General features: G+C 47.9%; 5 protein-coding genes across 5 annotated transcripts; 3 read left to right on the forward strand and 2 right to left on the reverse strand.

Moving 5' to 3' along the window:
* ANOM_008013 (RINT-1 family protein) lies at positions 1-807 on the reverse strand (the record flags this gene model as incomplete). Its single annotated transcript, XM_015553269.1, has 3 exons — positions 1-282; positions 340-587; positions 658-807. Coding segments are annotated over 3 exons (680 nt in total), but the record flags the coding sequence as incomplete, so codon positions are not given.
* A 233-nt stretch (positions 808-1,040) lies between these two features.
* Positions 1,041-3,512, forward strand: ANOM_008014 (putative DNA ligase I; the record flags this gene model as incomplete). Its single annotated transcript, XM_015553270.1, has 1 exon — positions 1,041-3,512. One exon carries the CDS (start codon positions 1,041-1,043, stop codon positions 3,510-3,512), a length of 2,472 nt encoding a protein of 823 aa, XP_015405110.1.
* A 927-nt stretch (positions 3,513-4,439) lies between these two features.
* Positions 4,440-5,698, reverse strand: ANOM_008015 (uncharacterized protein; the record flags this gene model as incomplete). The annotated part of the gene is made up of 2 exons (XM_015553271.1): positions 4,440-5,444; positions 5,543-5,698. Coding segments are annotated over 2 exons (1,083 nt in total), but the record flags the coding sequence as incomplete, so codon positions are not given.
* Positions 5,699-9,168: 3,470 nt separating this feature from the next.
* On the forward strand, positions 9,169-11,807 carry ANOM_008016 (zinc metalloproteinase; the record flags this gene model as incomplete). Its single annotated transcript, XM_015553272.1, has 5 exons — positions 9,169-9,462; positions 9,549-9,632; positions 9,723-11,463; positions 11,519-11,645; positions 11,711-11,807. The coding sequence occupies 5 exons, from the start codon at positions 9,169-9,171 to the stop codon at positions 11,805-11,807; spliced, it is 2,343 nt and encodes a 780-aa protein (XP_015405112.1).
* A 7,007-nt stretch (positions 11,808-18,814) lies between these two features.
* Positions 18,815-21,790, forward strand: ANOM_008017 (grainyhead-like protein; the record flags this gene model as incomplete). Its single annotated transcript, XM_015553273.1, has 5 exons — positions 18,815-19,175; positions 19,243-19,377; positions 19,459-19,980; positions 20,036-21,339; positions 21,395-21,790. Coding segments are annotated over 5 exons (2,307 nt in total), but the record flags the coding sequence as incomplete, so codon positions are not given.
* Between the last annotated feature and the right edge of the window lie 1,503 nt (positions 21,791-23,293).

Below are 23,293 nucleotides of genomic sequence, written 5' to 3' on the forward strand. Positions count from 1 at the left end.
TCCACATATTCTTTCCACTGTGCTCTTAGATTATCCGGAAAATACAGGTCCTTCGACGGCCACTTCATCTCCTCCAATGTTCCCTGTAGCCGCTTAGTGAAGTCGGTTTTCATGTGATCTCTCAATGCAGATGCTAGCTTTCCGATATAGTCGACCAGGTGAGGGGCAGCCCCTTCTGCTGCAGGCTGAGCTTCTTTCAAGGATTGGACGATGGTCCTTAGCCGGGTATATGGCTTGATGGCCAATTTGGGTGAATGTTGTATGCTTGTTAAGGCTTCCTTGCTGTATATCGTCTTAGCGGCCCATGCTCTGTTTTGACGCGATCACTGCTTCAAATACCTCAATTCCTCCGCTTCCTTGAGCAAGGACACATATCCTTTTGACAGCTCCAGCTTACGCAGCTTTTCTATACTCGCTTCAAATCGCTTTGCCGCTTCGTCGCTCGCATCTGACCCAGTGAGGGCTTTCAACCGCCTATCGATATCCGCCTGGTGCTCATTGAACGCTTCGGCACGCTTTCGAGTGGCTTCGGCATGGTCGCTAGAGGCCTTTGTCGCTTTCGATAGTGCTTCCTGTGCTTCTGCTAACTATGCCAAGGCCGTCAGATAATTTTCTGATTAGGCCATGTAGTGATAGACATAAGCGAGACAATAATACCTGCTTTCGTTGGAGCTCATGCTGGGAGCGAAGACTAGACAGCAATGAGTCAAGACTTTCGAAATCGGCCGACACCTGAATTTTGTCGTTTAGATAATCTTCGACCCTTGTTCGTTCATGCGGAGATAGCGTGGATGTTGGAGTCGCCATTGTCAGGTAATGTTGGAGAGGGGAATGAAATGTAAGGTGTTGCGAACAATGACCACTCCGCCTCCGGACGAATTAAGTTGAATTGCGGGAAAGCGGAGCTCAGCTCCATGCAGCTTCAGCTTCCGCCTACCGCCACTACCTGTTTCTGTCAATGAATTGGCCACCATGGAGCCCATTACGTGGGTGAATACAATATACGTAACGTCGAAGATATTATCAAACTCAAGCACAACATGTCTAGCCCGGCCAAAAAGCGCAAAAGAGAGGTCGCAGTCTCATCCCCCCAGCGCAGTCGAAGCATAGCGTCATTCTTCAAGGGCCAAGCAGCCAAGCAAGCTGATAAGGCGGAGCAGAGTCAGTCCACTGTGCCTGAAGATACAGACCAAACTCTTTCCGACGAAGCTCTCGCCCGCAAGCTCCAAGAAGAATGGAACCGGCAAGATGCTGCCCCGCCTTCGGAAACTCAGACGCCAACTGGTGAGCCCATTGCGACACCGTCGAACACCAAAGACGACGATCTAGGGCCGTCAAACAAGACACAGAAGAGAAATACACTATCATTGCAGTCTTCTACCGGCACAGAAGACATCGTTTCTCTTGCAGTTCCTTTTGATCAGAGTCCCTTGACGTTCGACTCAACCAAATGGGCAGAAGAGTTAAAAGGGCACTGGGCTGCCACAGGTGGCGATGCTTCATATGCCGTCTTAACCCGAGCCTTTGTACTTGCAAATGCCACGACAAGTCGCATCAAAATTGTGGATACACTCGTTAACTTCCTGCGTGTGCTTATCGAAGCCGACCCTTCGAGTGTCCTCCCCGCAGTATGGCTAGCAACCAGCTCAATCTCTCCACCGTATGATGAGTTAGAGCTAGGACTCGGTGGCTCTTCTATTTCAAAGGCTTTGAAGAAGATCTATGGCCTGAACAGCCAAGGACTTAAATCGCTCTATGATAAGCTTGGAGACGCCGGTGACGTGGCGTTCGAAGCTAAAAAGAGGCAAAGCTTCACGTTAATGAAGCCCAAGCCATTGACGGTCAAAGGGGTATATCAGTCACTGCAAAAGATTGCCATGAGCAAGGGCACAGGGAGCCAGGAAAACAAACAGAGAATTGTCGAGAAACTGTTACAGGATACTAGGGGTGCGGAAGAAAGCCGGTATATCGTGAGGACGCTCGTCCAAAACTTGCGAATAGGAGCCGTGAAGACTACCATGCTCATCGCACTCGCCCGCGCTTTTCTCTACTCTAAACCGGAAGGGGCCGATTTTGCTGTCCGTTCGCAGCAAGAGTTGGCTCGTCTTAAAAAGGAAGAATTGGCTGAGATTTACAACAATGCAGAAGAGGTTGTCAAGGCGTCATATGCTAGACACCCTGATTACAATGATCTAGTTCCCTGTTTGCTCGAGATAGGGGTCACGGAAGAACTCCTCGTACGATGTGGCCTACAGCTACATATACCGTTGAGGCCAATGCTAGGCAGCATCACCCGGGATCTCTCCGAGATGCTGACAAAACTTCAAGGACGGGACTTTGCCTGCGAATACAAATATGACGGGCAGCGTGCCCAAGTGCACTGTGACGGAAATGGCAAAGTATCGATATTTTCTCGTCATCTGGAAAATATGACAGAGAAATACCCGGACCTGGTGTCCCTGGTCCCACAGATTAGGGGCGAGAGCGTGTCGAGCTTCATACTAGAGGGTGAAGTAGTCGCCGTTGACCAGGAAACAGGGGAACTCCAAGCCTTCCAGATTCTGACCAATCGAGCCAAAAAGAACGTTGATATAGGGACTATCAAGATTAATGTTTGTCTCTTTTCATTTGACCTGATGTACCTGAACGGAACCCCTCTGTTGGACCGATCTTTCCGCGAACGTAGAGAGCTTCTACGAAGCTTATTCGTGGAAATCCCCAGCCGGTTCACATGGGTAAAGAGCTTTGATGCCACATCTGCCGATTCGGAGACCGTCCTGGAATTTTTTAAAGGTGCAACTGATACCAAGTGCGAAGGCATCATGGTCAAGGTGCTCGACAATGTGTCGAAGTCAAATAATTCGGAACCATCGGAGACCCCAAACGACGATATAGACAAGCCGGAATCAAAACCCACGAAAGGAGGCCGCCGAAAGGCCTTACTTTCCACATACGAACCAGATAAAAGACTCGAATCCTGGCTTAAAGTCAAAAAGGACTACAGCACCTCATCCGAGACCCTTGACCTGATCCCTGTAGGGGCCTGGCACGGACAAGGCCGAAAAGCCAAATGGTGGTCACCCATCCTTTTAGCCGTGCGGAATCCCGAAACCGGCAGCCTCGAAGCCGTCACGAAGTGCATGTCCGGCTTCACGGACAAGTTCTACCAGGCCAACAAGGATAAATATACCGAAGGCAGCCCCAACGTGATCTCACGGCCCAGTTATGTCGAATACTACGGCGAGCCGGACGTCTGGTTCGAGCCGCAGGAGGTGTGGGAGATGGCCTTTGCAGATATCACGCTCAGCCCGACTTACACGGCTGCCATCGGGCTGGTGAGCGACGAACGAGGTCTTAGTCTTCGGTTTCCGCGATTTCTTCGCGTCCGGGAGGACAAGTCCATTGATGAGGCTACCACGTCAGATTATCTGGCCTTACTTTGGAGGAAGCAATTCGAACGTTCCCAGAAAGAAGAAGTAGAACCCCCTGCTCCAGATGCCGAGTTAGAATAGCAGGAGGAGTGAGGGTGGCGCGTAAGCTTCGATTCAGCAGATATGGTACCGGTTGGATCGACCGGAAACGGACAGTGTATCAGGCACAATATATCGCCATAATAGTTCCATCCTGGGTGATGAGTATATTATATAATAAGAGCACTACACTCATGATCCCCCAGATACCCGTTCTATATGAAATCGGCCACTTAGTGTGTTATCGACATGCCTGTAGATTAAATGGATAATAGCCACGTGATAATAAGGTTGAGTCTTGGCTAATCCCGATATAGAATGACATCGATCACATGCATAGCGCTAATCCTAATTCGGGATGGTTGGAACGCGAAATAGCCACGGGATCTGAGTTCGACGCGTCGGTTGTCGCGTGTTGTTTTCCTTAATTTTGTGTGTGGTGCGATTTTCAGAGTGGGGTCATCTTCGGGTCTTTGTTACCAAACCCACGGATTCGTTGCAGGTTGAAAGCAATGAGGTAATTGATTATTGACATGTCAATTGTATGTACAGTAAAATTCAAATAGAAAAATTTTTGTAGTAAAGTTTCGTATATGGGTTTCACCCAGAGATCACTGGTAATAACCAAGAAATGGTAAAGAGCGTTCGACAATTAATTGAAACAGGTGGTGAGTAGGCGAATACATAAGGAATTTGCTAGCGGAATCGATTAAACGAGACATAAGAAAGGGTATGTATGAGCAGCAATGCATGATTCTGTATCAGTCAACACTGGGGTTAAAGCTGTAAGGGATTTGGAAAGTCGAAAGGGGAAGAAGGGGAAACGAAGAGAGATAGATAAGAGTGAGGACCGACGATCAAGACATTGACCGAACATGAGATAATCACAAGCTGTGCGTACGTGAGTCATAAGTAGTCGTGAAAAGCATAAACAAGCAGAAACGATTCTTTTGGCCCGAAACAATGAGCTCAAGGTCGCAGCTCTCCACCAAGTTGCAGGACAACACCCGCTTGCTTGGCTCTCGTCTTGGGGCTATCTGCACCGGGAGGCAACAAGTTCTCCAAGTGAGACCTTCTTCTGTCCCTGGCTGTTAGCGGGGTCTTGGCAGGGCCTCCAGGTGTGCGGCCACCCCAGGCAGGTTGCGCTGGACTAGGTGTCACATTTACAAAATCAGCGAAATTGAATTGCTGGTTAGGAGTGCTGAAATTTGGGAAGACACCACCACCTCCAGGTGTCGGAGTCAGGGAAGGCAGAACAGCATGCTGACTTGGCGGGGTGGATGGGGGAAACTCCCGACCATGAGCCTTCGCAGCGACACTGGCTGGGGTAGGGGAGTTGGCCAAATACAGCAGCAGATCCGCACCATCTTCATGCCGTGTAGTTCGATCATTTCGAGATAACCGAGCATGCTTTGGCGGCGGAGTTCGAGGAGGTGAGGAGCTCACCATGGAGCTCACATTTTGGAAGCTGTGGATTGGAAGGTCCGGATCGTTATCTTCATCCGACTGGTGATGGTATGCCGGAGAGGATAACTCGGGAATTGTAGCCGTCTCACTGACAAAGGGAAGATGACGATTCACGAGGTGACGGTTGAATCCTGGGGACGATTCGGGCAGTTGATAGGAGCTTTTCCATGACGATCGGGGGATTTTAGCCGGGTGGTCTGCGATTGAATCCGACCGGAGACGTTTTCGGCTGGCGGATAACATCGGCTGCATCACTCTGGAATCGAAGGTCACAGCATGTCTATTACGAGACGACCGGGGCAGTTCTTTCGAGTACATCGCGGTCCGTAAGGGGGGAGAGGTCATCGGGGTCTCGCATCGACTCTGGGAGATATCGGAAGAGGAGTCGGAAGGCTTGTCGCTTCCTACAAGACTGTTTCGGCCACCATTCTGGTCCAAGCCGTGAAGACGACCATTCTGGTACTTGACCTTGGCAAGACCCAAGCGATCCTGAAGGCTAAGGGATACCTAACGCCAGAGCGACGAGTCAGTCAAAATTTTTCCAAGCCACGCAAGCCGCGGAAGATATGGTACAGCGTTCATTGAACGCAGGAGTGTCGACATACCTGAGCGATGTCAATTTTGCGGATCGTCTTCTCCGATTTGGAAGGCTGAGGGAGAGCCATGGGTTCTGTGCACAGCAGGAGAAGGATTCACTGGATGGAAACAAAAATGGCCGTGAACATGGAATCCGCCGTCGGTCAATGCAAGGTCTGGGAGCTAAGTGAAGAAGAGGCTTGTGAAGTCACCGAGGAGTGAAGGGCGGCTGAAAGGTGGAGAGGGATGAAGGGAGAAGAACGAATAACGAAAGTGAAAATGGAAGCCAACCCAATTGGAGAGCGGAAGTTTAGGCTTAGATCGCTTTAGCTGAGCGAGACTAAGAAAGCAGGAACTCTGGGGGAAATGGATCTCAGATTAGCCGTAATTTTAGCATGGAAGTACTAGTTCAGTGAAAGAGAGAGAATTTCCAAAAAAAATTAAATTCCAAAATTCCATCTCGAGGAGGGGAAAAATCAGATGGGGCGCCCTTTTTGAGGTCGCGATGTTGGTTGCCCTGGTGTGGATCTTTGAAGGTCCCAAATTCGTCCCTGCTAACGTGCCAATGCCCCAAAAACATCCAATCGCTCCCGGTCGTCTTGTCCTTCCACTACGGAATCGGGACATTCGGTTCTCCATGGATGTATTTTGTTGGAATATATGGAGGTGTTTCAATAGTACCCGATACTTCTGAGGTACTTGAGAGGTACACATATACACAACTCTCTAATAGTAGTAGGTAGCTCTACTCTCCCCTTACGTTCGTCCACTTTTTTTTAGTTTTATTGTCTATTTTATTTTATTTTTGGCTTGCCCTAGACATTCCCAGAAGAAGGATGAGGAATACCTTGACGTCTTCTACCTATTACTTGATAAGTATGCATGGCACCCCCGATTTCTTCACGTCGTTCCTCAACCTAGTGTTTCTTCACGAAACCAGCTGCCAGCATACCTGAGTGAGAGAGATGAGCCTGTACTTCAACTACGTACTTACGATCTCCAGACGACGCAGAATCAATCGACTTGGAATGTCCCGGTCGGTATGCAACCAAAATCTCCGATCCATTCCCAATTCCCTCCCTTGATCTGGGCATTCATCGGCCCCTTCTTCCCAGCATCTCCTGCGACCATCTCATCCTGCAAGGAACAAAGAGAGTAATGATGTTCATACAATTGAGACTCCTCATACCGAGTAAATAAGCGTTGCCGTGCCAGCAGAGAAGCCGGGCGAACCGTTTTTGGTTCGGAAGCCACCTATCGATTCTCGATAGAGGACATGAGTACATATCTTCACGCACATACACACTCTCTCCCTTTTTCCTACTTAGCGACCGCAAAGTACCGACCGATCGGGTTTCAATTAGACTTTCTCTCCCTCTCTCTCTCTCTTTGTTTCAGAGTTAGATCAATATGTACTATGACAGTCAACAAGGGGATCTGGCCGCATTGACTTCTGTCAACCATCGTCCCTGTCTGAGACACATTCATCCCTCGATGTGTGGTGAGGAGAGACAGCGGCTCAACGGCGTCGGTGGCATTCCGATGGTAAGACATCGTTTGCTTGAGTTTGCAAGCTTGACAGCCTGAGGCATGACGCTCTCCTTCTTCAGCCTGGACTTTCAATCCACCCCTTTCCTTATCTTTTTCGCCAGCGTTAGTGCTCACTTGTTGCCCACTGCCAAGAAGCATTAAGCAACTTCAGGAGGTGGGGTTCGGTGAGTCCTGCAAATGATAGGAACCAACAAACCCTAAGGGTGGAAAAGAAGAAGGAATAATAATATTAATAATAAGTCATAAATATAATATATGGGAGGGATACAGGCATCTGACGAGTTATTGAAACACTGGGATTGGAGAGGTAGCAAACAGTGGACAAGGACGGAGCGAGGAGTGACGTGGACTGCAAGCGGCAAAGAAGAGGTACTAGTACAGAGTAGTTACCGAAAGGCACTGTGTCAATAATATAACATACAATTGCTCGAGAAATCAAAGATATTTCACTCGCACGAAGTATATCATTGTGTACGAAGCCAGTTGAAAAAGAAAAATGAATTGATACAATGGTTGGCGTTGGAGAAGGAGAAGGGACAGATAAACGACCATGGAATGGATCCCATTCGCACTAACTACCAAGATCGCTAGGTTATTCAAGGTCTAGGTCCGTCACTATTTTCGGTCGGGCTTCATTCTAACCAGCTGGAACTTGATTGAACTTGGTCAAGGTAGAAGTACTAAAGAGATTTAGCCACGGGAGCCTTTCCCAAAACAACTCGGTAAGAATAAAATCGAAAAAGAAAAAAGGAAAAGGAAAAAAGAAAAAAAAGAAAGGGACTAATCAGAGATAAGAGATCAGAAAAGAACACAATATGAAACCAAAATTTCTTTTTTCTCAAACTAAGCCCTAGAAACACGGGTCAGGAACGTTTTCTTTTTCAACCTTGAGTTTCAAAAGAAGCTTCTACCGAGTATGTGTCGTCAATTCAACCTCTGAGAACAATGGGACGAGAAAAGTCTTCGATCCCCTGTAAAACCCAAGAATGCCGTGCCTAATAAGTCCAGCGGAGACAAATTTAGCAGACGATCTGATCCACTCATAAATAGGTAGTGAAACTCGAGATCCCTTATGGTTGGCCAGTGAGATGCCGCCGACGTAACACCTCCTTGTCTATACGCAACAGCGTCGCAGTGGGTCATCATCGCCCTTTTACATGCTTTCCCAGGTTGTCGCGCTCGAGAGGGGAAATAGGAAAAAAAAACCTGGAAGTCTGTCTGATAGCTGCATCCTAAGGCCTGGAAAGGGGGGGTTGCGTGTGGGATGCTGGAGGTGTGATAATTGATTGGGAGAATAGAAGAGGGGAGAACAATGGCCATTACTATTAATATCTGATATATCTATCAGTATTGGAAGTAGCGATAGGAAGGTAGGTATCTACTATCAGCTCTTTTTCTTTCCATTACCCCCTCATTGCCCATCGCCACAATAATCCATTAGTCTATCGAGTCTACCTACTGGGTCACGAATGATAAGTTGGTCCCATACTCCCCAGTGGTAGGTGAGTTTAGTTCAAACTAGTCGCTCTATTTGTTTCTCATTTTTTCCCTTTTTCTCTTTTGTCAATCGGGTTCCCTCGATTTTATTTTTTATTGTATTTCAATTCTCCCCTTTGGCTCTCCCTCTCCTTACACTCGCTGTCTCTCGCTTGTTCCTCTTATATTTTTTTTTCTTTATTTTTTTTCTTTTCATATCGCCCTTCTCTTACGCGTACAATTCATGCGGGGTGGTCATTGTAGGTAGTTGCCAAAATTGGTTATCATTCCATTCGTTCGTCAGTCGCAACCGCAAACGGTCGCCTTCGATTCTTCCACCGCGGTCGTACCTTCTCCCGACAACTGGCTATCCTGAATATCTCAGGACAGTTCTTTCTCTCGTTTTCTCTTCGCCAATTCCTTGTTCTCTCTCTTTCCTCCTTCCGATTTACTTCCCAGTCGGACTGGACTGGTTCGTCCCTCGTTCTGACGAGGAGAGCCGTAGCAATTCGGGAGGAAGGCATACCCGCCTCTTGCTCGTGAAGGCTTTCTTTTTCTTGCCTTGTTCATTGCCACTGATACACAGTTGATTTCTCTTTCAATTGACTGTAACAAGACTCCTCTCATCATGCCGTTCTTTTCACAGCTTCGTCGCCGCTCTAGACCTAGTTTTCGGGCCACCAAATCCAATGAGTCGCAATCCAACGGTGAAATGACGTCGGGGAAGTCGTCCTCCACTCTTGATACGGCCTCATACAGCTCCCTCACCCCGCCCTCCTCCATAAAGCCCACCACTTCGTCCCCGAATCTCCCCTCATTGAGCGAAACCAATGGCAGCACCACGGGTACTAATTCCTCATTGTCGGTGCCTCCTCAGCGACCGGCTCCTCACACGTCCCCATCTCAGCGCAGTAGCATTGTTGTATGTGATATACCCTCTTTCGGATCTTGTACCTAGAGACCATGGGTTCGATTTCTCCGGTTCCATACTGACAATTCGTTCCACAGGGTAGCATCAATGGCGGGGCTCGGACACCCACCCCTTCCTCACCATATGCTCCCAGAATAATCTCCATTGCAGATAACTCTTGGGTAGGTGTCCCCTCCCGTTCTCAATCGCATGCCTAGCGTACGCCCGGCTTCCTATAACAGTCCGAACTAACGAAGCTCAACAATATTTAGGTGCATCAAAAAGTACTCCTCGCCTACGGCCAGATTGGAGACCCAAGGCAACATCCGCTGGACGGAAGCATAACGGTCTACCATCACCAGGATGGGTTCCCACCAGTCAGCTGGCCTGTCACGTCGTCTCATTTCAAAGTTCTAGTACATCTCACCCCAGGTCCGAATCGCCTGCGCTTCGATTTTGTTTCAACCAAGCTGTCCGCGGGCAGTTCTTACCCTGCCGCACATTCGTCCTGGATTTGTATCAACTACCTTCCGCTAGTAAACGCTCCACCTTTGCATCTGGTGGTCTTGCTAGGAAAGGACTCCGACGGGACGTTTGATGCTACCCCGGCGGAGATACAGCGAGAAGGCAATGGTCTAGAAACTGCTATTCGAAAGTATCGGATGGCCGCATATTTATGGCAAGCCTTTACTGGCGAGCAAATGTTCCGGAACAATTTCGGTAGACGATGTTTCCGCTTCGAAGAAGAGTGGCAGAGTGGGACTCTGAGCCGTCGGGATACAGTCAATGGGCAGATGCGGAATGAAGCTAAAGTCCATGTCATTCGGACCGATAAAACGGTCGCTGAGCTGCGGGACCTCAATATCGCCCAACAACATGGCCCGGCTACAAAGAAGGACGAACTATTTAAGATCGCCAAGGATGCCGTGAAGAGCTATCTGCATCTTCAGCCAGGCCAGAAGCAGTATGTCTCGGTCCTGCTCCTGGATTCCCACTGGGACACGGGTTCCCAAACTATCACGGGTCATGCTGCCCTAGGGTCAGGTGGGGATGATGTTAAAATGGCCATATTTGGATCCCATAGCCTTCACAGCTATCCATCCAGTCTAGAGGAAGTCGTTGATGCCTTCTCGGATTGCACCCGGACGGACACAGATTTCGTTGCGAACGACTGCGGTGAAGCTGGATCACGTTGGGAGTCCGCCAATATTGGAATTGGGGCCCACCTCCATGAAGTGGGACATCTCTTCGGATGCCCGCACCAAGAGTCGGGCATCATGCTACGTGATTACGTCCGTTTTAATCGGTCATTTATGACTCGTGAGCCGTTCTCGACTCGTACTAAAACCCAGGGGCTTAAGTTGTGCTTACCTCCGGATGAGTGCGGCTGGCATCGACTTGATGCACTACGGTTCCGTTTCCATCCTTGCTTCCGACTTCCTGGGGACGCTCCTATGAATTCGGATGATAGCGTGCAAGTCTGGCCTGTCGAGAATGGTAAAATCTTGATCACCGCAACAACTGGTATTGCGTTTGTGGAGCTATATGCCGAGGGTGACAACGTTTGCCGTAACTTTATTGAGTATATCAACACAGAATCGAGCAGCAACGGGCTCCCGCGGCAGGTTACAGTGACAGAGAATGAGCTGCGACAACGCGTGTTCGGCACAGATAAAGAGAAGAAAAAGAACATCAAGCTGACGGCTTTCTCCGGGGCCCTTGGCAGCCATACCGTTGATTCTATCAATGACCTCAAGTCGAAGCAATCGGTGGTGAAATTGCCGAAGGGCCATACCGGTTATAAGGGCAGTAAATTGGGATTTTCACAGATGGAAGGCAGTCAACCCGACCAGCTTCTTTTGGACTGCGCCTTCGCATCAACCAAACTCTTGACCTCGATCCGGGTCTATCACGGCGCAGCAGTAGATGGGTTGGAATTCTTTTACGAAGATGCGACTAGCCAGCTCTTTGGGAAACGAGGAGGGAAACCTGGCGGCGACGATTTCGTTCTTGGTAAGTCAAAACTCCATTTCTGTATCACCAACCAACCAGACTGACAAATTCCTAGATACACGACGAGGCGAAATCCTGCTCGGCTTTTATATCCGAGCGGGGGCTTGGATTGACGGAATAGAGATCCTCACAAGTCAGGGGAGGAAGTCCGGCGTTTTTGGCAATGCTCATGGAGGCTCAGGGTACGCAATCCCCGGACTTTCAGTTGTCTATATAATTCTTTCATGCTGACAAGGTGGTCTCACAGGCACACATTAATCCCACCTCTTGGCTATAAAATAGCTGGCATCTCAGGATCCAGCGGTCCCTGGGTGGATGGATTCTCATTAATTATCATGCACTAACCTTATATCGACACTACTTGCCTCCAATATCCCCACAAAAATATACCGACAAAGACCTTGCGGTCAGTTAAAGCACGGAATGCTCCCGGTTTTAAACCGACCGTCTCGTTTCGGTTCCGGAGTGTTTGAAGGACCTTAGCTCCTTTTAAGCCCTAAAGGGACGGAGAGTCTCCATTAAACGCGCCCTGAGCTCTGAGTCCAGGAATTCTACGTATATCACGTCTCACCTCGAGCGACTCCCAGGATGAGTCCGGACAAGATGACTTGCTCAAGTTTCTTTGCTTTGAACCCAGTTTCTTTGACGACATACATCGCGCGATTTCGCTTTTCTAGACAGCAGATAGTTCGGGTTCCCATTGACTTTTATCAATGCATCATATTATCCCTCGGTGCGGAAGTATGAGTGACAGTGCGCAGGCGTTGTGGTGTCCGTCGGTTTTCTCCCTTGTCTTTTCTTTTTTTTTTCTTCTTTGTCGTTTTCTTCGATTCACCCTTCAGGTTCGCCGACAGCGTGTCGTTGATGTTATGTATGCCATGAGATAAGCGGGACTTAGCATCACTGGCGGTCATACTGGGATAATTCCAAGGAACATAATTGATAGTTGGCCCGACGGCTGGTCCATAGATACCTACAAATAATACCACATGGGCTCTACTTCTACCATTGACGCATACTAGGACCGAATGTTCTGAGTGTAGGCCTTGAGCTGACTTTTGTAGACACCGATGTCCTCAACGTCACTTTAATAGAAGCTCTCAGTCTGTACAATTGAAGGTAATGCTGTTGTATGTATATGTTTGAAAAGTTAGGTGACAGTGTGACATCGCCGAAATTTACCGATGTGTCGGATTTTTGTTCCCGATGCGGGACATGACGATACAGTGGATTAGTTAAGCTTAACGGTGCTACTCCAGAGTAAAAAACAAACGAAGTACCTGTAGACGGATGTAGATGTAGTTGCTTCATGAAAGTCTGCAGGGAACACGATCCAGAGACACACGGTACATCCTGATGACATCATGGGTACTACCCACATTGGGAATCCACATCATTAAATGCGCCTAAAAAAGAAGCTCATGATTCAGGAAAGGGAAAAGAACAAAAGAACAATACGACACTACGTCCGGGGGGGATGCGCCAAAGTTCAAGCAGAACGAGTGGGTCCATTGATTGCGCGCTGTTTTCCCCCTCCCCCCCCAAAACCGCAGCCATCTTTCGCCATTCCCCGATTCCAGGCCATGATTTGTCGGGAAAATATCACTCACGATCAGATGGCTCAAAGGCCAAGTGGGGTTTGACGTCGCGGTGGCACCTATCACGGCCTGGTACCTTGTTGTGGCGACAAGATCCAGATCCCGAGGGCATGGGTCAAACTCACTCATTTTATTCAACCGTACCTCAATGTACATAATACTTACGGCCTGGCGGCAAAGGTACCTACCTAGGTACATACCTCGTCATTCCGCCGCCATAAGTACTTGCTAGGGCTGGGGGGAACCACGGTTAGTACCGTATTTTACACTTCCTAGGGTGATTGGCTAGTTCGAAAGCGGATCTATCTTCCAAAACACGGGATGGCTTTCTTACTGGTACGCTACTGTCTGGGGTATGAGACGATACGAAAGAAACCGATGTATGTGTATTATGGTCCAGGCACCAGTTATCTGGGGAGTGTAGAACAGACAGATTATGGGGGAAATGTCATGTCAACAAAAGTCGGTGTTCCTCACACCTGACTACTACCAGTCGTATGTAAGCGACATCTGTGCGTAGTATTCGTGGGCTCTTGTCATTTGATATCGGCCCCTTCGAGTTAGATAGTAGTATCCATATCTTATACCGCCGCAAACGGGCCCTAACGCTGCCACCAAGACCGATGCATGCCAGCAAACCCAACACCGTCTGTTCGGTACCTCAAGGCCTCGGTAGCTCGAAGATCCTGCAATATACTAGTAGTTTACACACCGATCCTGCAAGAATATGCATGGAAACCTGGATCGCGACCTACCTTAATCTAATAGTACAACCAGTCTACCTGCACTCCGACTCGGGGGGTCCAACTCTTCTGCCTAAACAAGCCTGAATGCTTTGGCCCTGTCTCGCGATCAAATAATAACTCGTTCCTCAGCAATGCAGACAGGAAGGAGGTGGGGGGACAGCAAAATGATGGCGTGGCCAATGTCATATGCGAGTTGTCTTTTTGATGCATGCTGAACAATGTACATATGATGTGAAGTCTTGGCTGTGCCCTGCAGGGGACGGGGGGCAAACCAAAGATAACTTCACAGTCTAACGAAGCAACCCGCCAGTAAAAGAAGCAAGATCAGGTATTTCCTAATCGGTGTCCTGCTTCGAGGGATATCCCCTTCTCTCTTCGTGCTGACTGCCTGTGCGATTCTCCTATGTACCACGGTAGTCAATTATACCCACTTTTCCTCGGGGACGCTCTCAGGGTCTTCATTTGGCAGATCCGCCAGAGTTTCCTGGCCGGAGGTTTCAAGTAAAATAGAAATATGACAACAGGCGCAACAGAATGCGGAAGAGAGAGCAGAATCTCCGCCGATCACTAGACTATGGTTCAGGTGTGCTTGCGGTGCAGACAGGGTTCTCGTTCCCCCGATTTATTTGCCCGCATAGCGCAGGTGGGCTATCCATGGCCATGGGACCCATACCTGGAAAGAGAAATCTGAAATCATGAATCTCAACTTTCGACCTTGATGTGGTCATGGCATAGGAAACCTTCGAATGACGATTCTACGCAGCTTCTTCGGTCTTTTCAGTTACTTTGCTAGGTTTCCTCTTGTGGAAATATATGATTTGTGAAAATAACCCTTTCGTTCAATCTTTATGCGTGTCATATCGATAATCTCTTAAGCATTGAGTTATCGGGGTGGGAACCGCGCACAGATACTATCATATATAGCACGGAACTGGGGCCGTTGGACCGTCCACTGCAAATCGGTTTCACTTCTTGACGATCCGAGGCGTATCAGTGTGACGCTTCTCAATTGAACACAGTTGTCTACGAACGAATCCAGATGGACGTTTTGTTTCAGCGGGGATTCGGAAGCAGTTTGGTGGGATCTGATTGATTATCCTTTTGGGCCAATAGGGACCAATCCTACTACATACATACATTAATTTTATGTGTACGACTCCTATGGAATGACTGGCTGCCTACCAATCCGGGTTACTCGTAAACCGAGAAACCAGTGTACACCCAATAGCATTGAGACCACTGTCACCCACAGTGTGAGAAACGACACAGGCTTATTCAGAGTGGCGATTCACAGCCATCATATGATGGGCCCTGTGAGGGATAATGATCTGCATCCGACGGCTGTGGCTTATTCATTTATTCTGTCTGTATACAGTTCCCGACCTGTTTGTACTAGTCGTGTACGTATGCTGGTTCCATAACGGCCATTTTTTCAGTAGTATTCTATTCTTATTTTTTTATTTGTTTTGAATATTTTTTATTATCTTTTCCTCCTAGTATCCGGAGAATACAGAGCAAAGTCATCAGATTGACCGCTTAGTGGTCTTTCCCTCTTAGTCTACGGGGACCACAATGGCCTGGCCACACAGGGACCCACTTGCCCATCAGCTAGCACGCTGGCAACCGCCGACTAGTTCGTACGACTGGGTAAGACGACCCGGTTAGTCGAGGTGATGAAATACGTTAGGGTAAGCGCGAGAGAAGAGACCGAAAGGTGTATCATTGAGAAATGTCGTGCCGGATTCTGCGTGCTGGGAAGAGATGTCATAAATGTGGAGCGGGAATGCTACTGCCAGAGCCAAACGGAAAGTGACGCAATGCATGCCTCCCTTTGTCATTTCTAAATGGGAAGTTCCCCACAATTGCCCTACTTACTGTACCTTATCCTACGTGCTAGGACCGGCTGCACCCCCTTGAGTCGGATCATTCGGCCAACAAATTAGATGGTCTCCCGGGTATCATCCACTTATCGCGCGAGAAACACTCAATTTCCTTCTCTCGAGGGCGATCTCGCCTGTCAGCAAGAGTACTTAGTAGTTGGACACACGAGCCTCCTCCCTAACGGTATGGAATAAACGAAAGACAGGGAAAAAAAATAATCTTTGTTTTAATTAAAATTTCCCAGGAAACAAAATAGAAACTTCCTTTGCTTCCATTTTCCCTTTTCCCACCGTTCCGGTTGATCGAGAAACTTTGATTCTCTTCTATCCCTGGGGCAAATACGGAAATCGAATGCTAGAGCTGAGCGACTAGTTTTGTTAACTCACCAGCCACCGAAGTCACTACTCCAAATTGATTCTTTGGCAGGTCTTTACAATACATGGTCGTTTTGTAATTGACTTTCGGAGAGCTCCGTGCGACGGCAGCGGAATCCCGCGCTTCTGATTGGCGGCCCAGTTACCCAGTCAATAGACGCCGTTGCGACTCCGGGCAATTTGATATCGCGGTCAATACAGACAATACAATACCCGAGACTGATAACAACAGAAGACAGATTGCCAGGAGAGCACGAATTCTTCAACCCGAATGCCTTCAGTGAGCATGATCTGGTATCCATAGAACATAGGGACCTACATGCAGTTAAATAGCGTTCTGCCATAGTTCCCAACCCCATGGATAAAAGTGGTTCAGAGCTCAGACGAATCGGTGGATCGCAGGTGCTCCGTGCACCCCCATTAGGTTGAGACTCGAGGGTTTCGGGCATCCAAAAAAATGACTGTCTTTCCTATTTCTTCTTGAGGCACTTTAGTTTCCCCCCGGAGATTCCACCTTCCGGATTCTGGACGACATGCAGGTTTCTAAATCATGCGCAAGGCATCAATATGCCTTCACTGGTTCAACAAGAGGTTCATCAGCAAGTCGGTGAGGCTGGCAGTGCTGTCGCCACGACGGATGTGCCGTACGCCAAACGAGATTAAGTTCTCTGGTTATATATGTGGCTGTCGCTGCGAGAGTGGTGATATCAAGATCTGGGACGTGCCAAGGGAATACAGGTGCCTTCCCATGTGACGAAAGTATAGATATGGGGTTGGAGGCGGTAGTGCCTTAATCCCTAGTAGGTTAAACCTTTTCTAGAAACGTCACTTCTGTCACTCGATATATAGCGTGTTTATTATGCATCATCCACACCTCGTATCAAATTTCTAGAAAACGAGGTGGTTCTAGAAGGGGACGAAGGAAAAACAAAACATCAATGTGCCACATGTCTCACACCACTGCAACATACATATAATGCAATTGTGCCTTCCACCGAAAAGTAGTTGAGTAAATTCTTTATGCTACAAAAGATATGTTTTCTTTTAGATCTCCACAGCTGAGATGTATGGTAACTTCCACAGGGGAAGTTTGAGCCCCTGAAAGTTACGACTCGGGACCCTTCCATGCCTTCCCAACATGGAAACAGCCTTTGATAGTGGCCGATAAACAGCTGGTGCTCCACACATAAGATACTGTCCATACCATAGAGCGCCCTCATCAGAGTGTGCGGAATACTACAAGCCCCCTGGAGATATGGCGTTGGGGAGTGATGGCTGGGCTTGGTCAACCAGAGATAGTTCGGATATCTCTCGGTAGGAGGATGTCCTGAGGATTGGTGTATTGCCATTGGCAATTAATTCCGTTGAGTAAGCCGCATCTTATAGATGGGTCAAGAACATGGCATAAAACGGTTCGGCTTGGCCATCTGAGCGAAACCCACAAGTATAGCTCCCAAGAACTGTTCGAATGTCTTTCCCCTTTCATAGTGACCTACATACCTCCCTCTGTATCATGCCTGAGAGGAACTCCTGTCTACCTAATAGGTACCCACCTAGCGGATTAGGTAACTGATTTTCTCATACCGTGGACTGTGAAGCCCAGATACGGGCATAGTTACCATACCTCCCCATACCACATCATTTCTGCATGTATGTACGGTACCTCTTGTAATACCTGGCGGGCAGGTCGTCCACCTATTGGATCCACCCCACACCCCTCTTCAAATCCAGGTTCCTCCCCACCCGCCCGATCCCTGGGCCATGTCCGTTTAACTCCATACCAGAAAATCCCAAATTTTAAATTCAAAATCAAAAAAGAAAAAAAAGAATTGGAGAGAAATGGAGAGATAGGAACTATAACGTTCTTTTTTTTTCTTTTTGCTGAGAAGAAAAACGGTAAAAAAAAGAGATGAAAAATAGAAAAACTGGAGAAGCTAGAAATTCCATTTTCTGTTTTCTATTTTAATTTGTCTTGACCCTCGAAACCTTCAGCTTTCTACTACCTCATTCGGCTTTTTTTTATTTTTCAATTTTATGACTGCCATTTTATTTTGTTGGGTTTGATTTACTTTTTTTAATTTGAGCCACCCATTTATCAAAGTGTTTTTGCACGTCATTAATCTCTGTCTTTTCCATGTGGCCCTTTCGCTGCTGTTGGTATTAATAACTATCACATCCTGTCCACAATTCTTCCGAGCAGACAAAAGTCCACCTAAAACTAGTAGTAGAGTTGCGTTGTTGGGCGTCCAGGGCCGATTCTTCCCCAAAAAGGCATTCTACTTCAATTCTTTACCTCCTCCACAGTCCTCCGAACTAGTTCAACATTATTGGGTGCTTCTTGTGCCGTTTGGTTCCAGCTCTTCCTTCACATCAGATTCATCATCGACTTTTTCTTTTTTATTTTATACTACCTCTTTCTCTTTTTTTTTTGCCCCTTCTGTTTTGACCCTTCCCACTCGTTTCTTCCTCTCCTCCTCCTCCCTCTCCCTCCCTCCCTCTCTCTCTTTCTATTACCCACCCCCCTCCTTCACACCCCAAAGCATTCCCCCGCTACCTACCCGATTCAAACAGATCCTGCGTGCATAATATTCTCGTCGCCTCCTCCGAGATTGTACTTAAAAACCGGGTCTCCCGTCACTATAAGCTTCGTTCATGTCTCATCTGACACCTTGAGCAAGGGGACACCTTCTCGTTGTAACTTCGATTCATATCTCCTCTGCATCTCTTCCTTTCAACCTTCCGCCTTTTTTCCCACCACATCCGCGTCTTTCCCCAACTTGTTTCCTCCGCCTTTCAACTGCGCGCGACTGCGACCCGACACTTCTTGAGGTGACTCGGGTCGCATAACCTGGCCGCATTATTGTCTACTCGACAGGTCGGATCATACCGACAATTCTTTTTATAAAAAAAAGAAAAGAAAAAGAAAAGAAATTATAGAAAAGTCCTTCCACCACTGTTTTCATAGTTGGCGCTTGAAAGATTCTCTTATTGAGCTGGATGTTATCTTTATTGGCACTCCCTTCACCTCTTTCCAGCTTTCAATCCCCATCCCTGGGCCTACCGTCTGGGTACTAGATACACGCCCGACTTCTGTTAAGAATGTTTCGCAATAGGTACGTGCTCAATTTTCTCTGGGATCGCTATTGAATGTTTTGCTGATGCATATGGCTTGCTATACAGAAAGAACTCCCAAAAGCCAGGCGACGAGCTCATCGAGAGATTTCAAAAGACGTTCTCTGATGTCGTTCCTCCAGTCCCCGATCGCCATACAGCACCTTTTGGTCAAATCCCTGCTGGCCCAATCACTCCGGCTAAGTATTTTAGACCCCTTTTACCTGGCCACCACGAAAAGTGTTACTGTCCTGAGTGGGAAACTGACTGTATTCTTTGGCTTAGACTCAGTATGGATAGCGGTGACTTGAAATTACATGATACCACACCTCGTCCGGGCCATGATATGAGATACGCGCCGTCTTATGTTGACCCCAACTCACTTTCCTTCATGAATCCCCTAAGTCAGCCGCATGGCTATTACACGCCGAACTCAGGTGGGCTCGGTGCAGTGTTCCACAGCCAAGCAGGCGATCTTCATACTCCTATGGGGATGAACATGATCACTCCTCTTACCCTGCCACAGCAGCTTGCTAGTTCCACTATCAATGCGGATACTACAACCATGGGCCTCGACCAATTCAATCCACCGTACATTGCGCCGCATTTCCAGAATCCGCAACCGTTTGCTCAGCAAGCTCCATTTGCGCCTACCTTTGTTCACCGTGATTCAGGTTACGATGCCATGGACGAATCTGTGGATGAGCTGTCACTAAATGACGTGGATATCCAGGGAAACGCCCATTCACACATGCTTTCGTCCATGCTGCAACGTGATCCAGTCGATATCCAAAGTCCTGGCGACAAGTAAGCTAGCAAATCCCTTCCCGTCAGTTGTGTATCTAACCGTATCCGATCATAGGTTCCGTTACCACGTCACATTGCGGGCGCCTACAGCAATGGTCAGAGATCAAAACGAGGTTCCAGTATCCTATCTCAACAAGGGTCAAGCATACTCCGTTTCCGTCATCGACTCTGCTCCGCCGCCCCCGATGAACGGTCAGCCAATAAAATACCGGACTTATATTCGTGTCTCATTCCAAGATAAGGAACAAAGGTCGAAACCCGCCGCTTGTTGGCAGTTGTGGAAAGAAGGTAGAGGGTTGAACGAGGCGCATCAGCGTGGTGGCAAGCTCCAGGCTGTTGAATACGTTGACCCCATCCAGGGAGGTGTTGACGACCAAAGAAACCGACAGGTCCAGCTTGAGAGCTCTTCCTTCGACGGATTTTGCGTGACCTGGACGGCCAGTCCATCAACCGGAGCGTCGGAGTGTGCTATCTCTGTTCGGTTTAACTTCCTCTCGACTGATTTCAGCCACTCTAAAGGTGTGAAGGGTATTCCAGTCCGACTTTGCGCCAAAACACAGATGGTTTCTCCAGACAATGCAGATCCAGCGCAAGATAAAGAGGCGGAAGTTTGCTATTGCAAAGTGAAACTATTTCGTGATCATGGTGCGGAGCGAAAACTATCGAATGACGTTGCCCACGTTAAGAAGTCCATTGAGAAACTCAGACAGCAGATCGCTCAGGCTGAAATGGGAGCTGGCAACTACGGAAAGCGGAAGCGTAGCGGTGGCTCGATTGCACTGAAAGGTGCCGACGCTCGCCCTACGAAGATCACAAAACACAAGCGGACATGGTCAATGGGCTCCCAAGATGGTGACCGATTGTCTATGGAAGATGATCTACATATCAAACTGGCTTTAATGCAAGAAATGTTCACATCTACCCGGCCAGTGAGCATTCTTGGCTTGCAGGGTGACGAGCAGGACGACCCCGACCTTTACCCGGTTCAACTCCCCGAGCCTCGTGATTTTGTCAAGAAGGAGGGCAAGAGTGGCCCTCGGTTCAGCATTGACGGGTCAACTGGTTTATCGACCTTGTCCCCGACGAACAGTTGCATTTCGTTGAGCTCAACTTGCCATACCCCGACCGTCCAATCACAAACGGGCTTATATTATGATTCAGGCTATCAATGCTCGGTGAATACATCTGCAGAAAACTCACGACCCGGTTCCGAAGTTTGCGGAGACAAAGTTGTTTTGAAGCATCCCATAAAAATCCAGAGGGTAGCGAATGGAGACGGGGATATGCCCATGGGATTTATTGAGGCGGTGGATATCGATCCAACATATAGACCCCCGGCCGAACGCCAGCCCAAGCCCAGTAAGTAGCATGAAATAAAACATGCGTCATGCTACCCTTGCTAACCATGGCTTAGTCGCATGTTTTTACATTCGATTCCCACGCAATGATCAAGCTAAAGATGATTATTACCGGGCTGTTTATTTGACAGAACGGACCGTCCGCGATTTGATGGAGAAGATCTCTGTCAAACAACGCATAGATCCACAGCGTATAGTGCGCGTGCTTCGAGTCAATAAAAATGGTCTGAAGATCATGGTTGATGACGATGTGGTTCGCGAGCTGCCTGATGGCCAAGACATGGTGGTCGAGATCTCCGAGGCCGCTGCTCTTGATAGCGCAACAGCCATCGATTCCGACAATATGAGCTCTGGTGTTGAGCTCAAGCTAAACTACTAACTCCTTTACTGGCCCATCCGTGTCTTCTTAAAGGCTTTAGTCTGAAACGTTTAGTTTCCATGTTTCATTTACTCTAACTCACGTTGGCAATGATAATTACTAAAGCAAAGTGGTCCTTTGCGGGCCGTCCTGTTTTTCTTATCGGCGCCTGGTGCGCATCAAACCGACTCGATCTCTCACCATCATGTTAGGTCTTTAATACCTTCATTTATGTTCTTTATGTTCTCATTATTTCTTTTCCATTTGGAGTTTCGGTTGTGAATTCTGTTGGGGGCGTTGGATACGGGGATAATACACGAATCTCCGAGCAATGATACCCTGCCGTTATATGAGTTTTTGATCATCTCGCGATTCTCACTTTCTTGTGCCATATTTACGATATCCTAAATCCTATCTGCACACGAATCATCTTTTTCCTTGCCTCCTCACTCCTCACTCTGTCTTTCCTTCTTTCCAGGCTGGTGGGAATACACGTCCACAAGCATTGTTATTGGTTTCATGACTTTGTTGTTCGAGGCGAACTGAATCAAGGGCTCAGCATACGATATAGATACCCTGTTCCGTTTATGTGATACTTGGGCATGATTGTTTTGTTACACTTTGCAAAGCCTTATTTTTTCGTTTTTGAGCGTGGACTGGTTTGTCTGTTCAATGGGGTTTACGATCTAACTCCTGTGTTACCATTCAATTTCTCAGCCGGCCTAGGACCCTGTCATGATTTGTGCGGGAACGTGGCCGGCTCCTGTTGGCATGATATAATCTCTTCTGCTGGAATGTCTTGAACGAAGCAGTATCAACTATTGATCATATGAACCGCTCGGAAGCGGAGGATTGGGATATATTACGTGTTGTGCACCAAAACCTAAGCTCAGAGTATACAGATCAATTAAAAAAAATAGTCGGGTTATTCAAAAGTTCATATGACAGGTGTTCTTCTGTTCATCTTTTTTTTTTTATTTTACCTCCGAACATCTCCACTGACAGAGTCCGAGTTGACTATTTGCGCACTATGCGGAAGATTCCAGGGTCACGTGTGAACACTTCGCAAAAGCGGCTGCATTAGCGGGCCGTGCTACTAGTAGTCCCAGAGCGACTTTTCTATAAGCTTACCTAGTAGCGCTGGTCTTTTGATCTGGAACTAATATCAATATGAATCACGCATGCTCTATATATTAATGCTATCTTCGAGGGCAAATGTACAGTACTTCAGGCCAGGATTTAAAATCGGGATGAAGGAGTACTACTACGGTTGCCGCGGTGCAGGGAAAACTATCCTAATGACCGACAGTTACTCCAATCGACGAGGTGTTGCATTCCAATCTCCAAATTAGGTTGAGGAATCTAGAACCCGATCGTCTCCTTCAACATTCGTCGGGACGATCATACGCTTCGGGATCTGCTCTGGTGGCCCAAATTGGGAACTAAGCCGTGACCACATGGCCGAACCTTTTTAAGTTACTGCATGCAATGTCCATCTTGCCTGGATTGGGCCACAGCCACATTTCTATTATGGAAATTGGACAACGATAAGAGCCCCATACAAGGCGGAGCTGTCGCTTCTGATAACTGAGAGGAA

Source organism: Aspergillus nomiae (genome assembly GCF_001204775.2).
Source record: "Aspergillus nomiae NRRL 13137 chromosome Unknown contig00222, whole genome shotgun sequence".
NCBI classification, from domain to species: Eukaryota; Fungi; Ascomycota; class Eurotiomycetes; order Eurotiales; family Aspergillaceae; genus Aspergillus; species Aspergillus nomiae.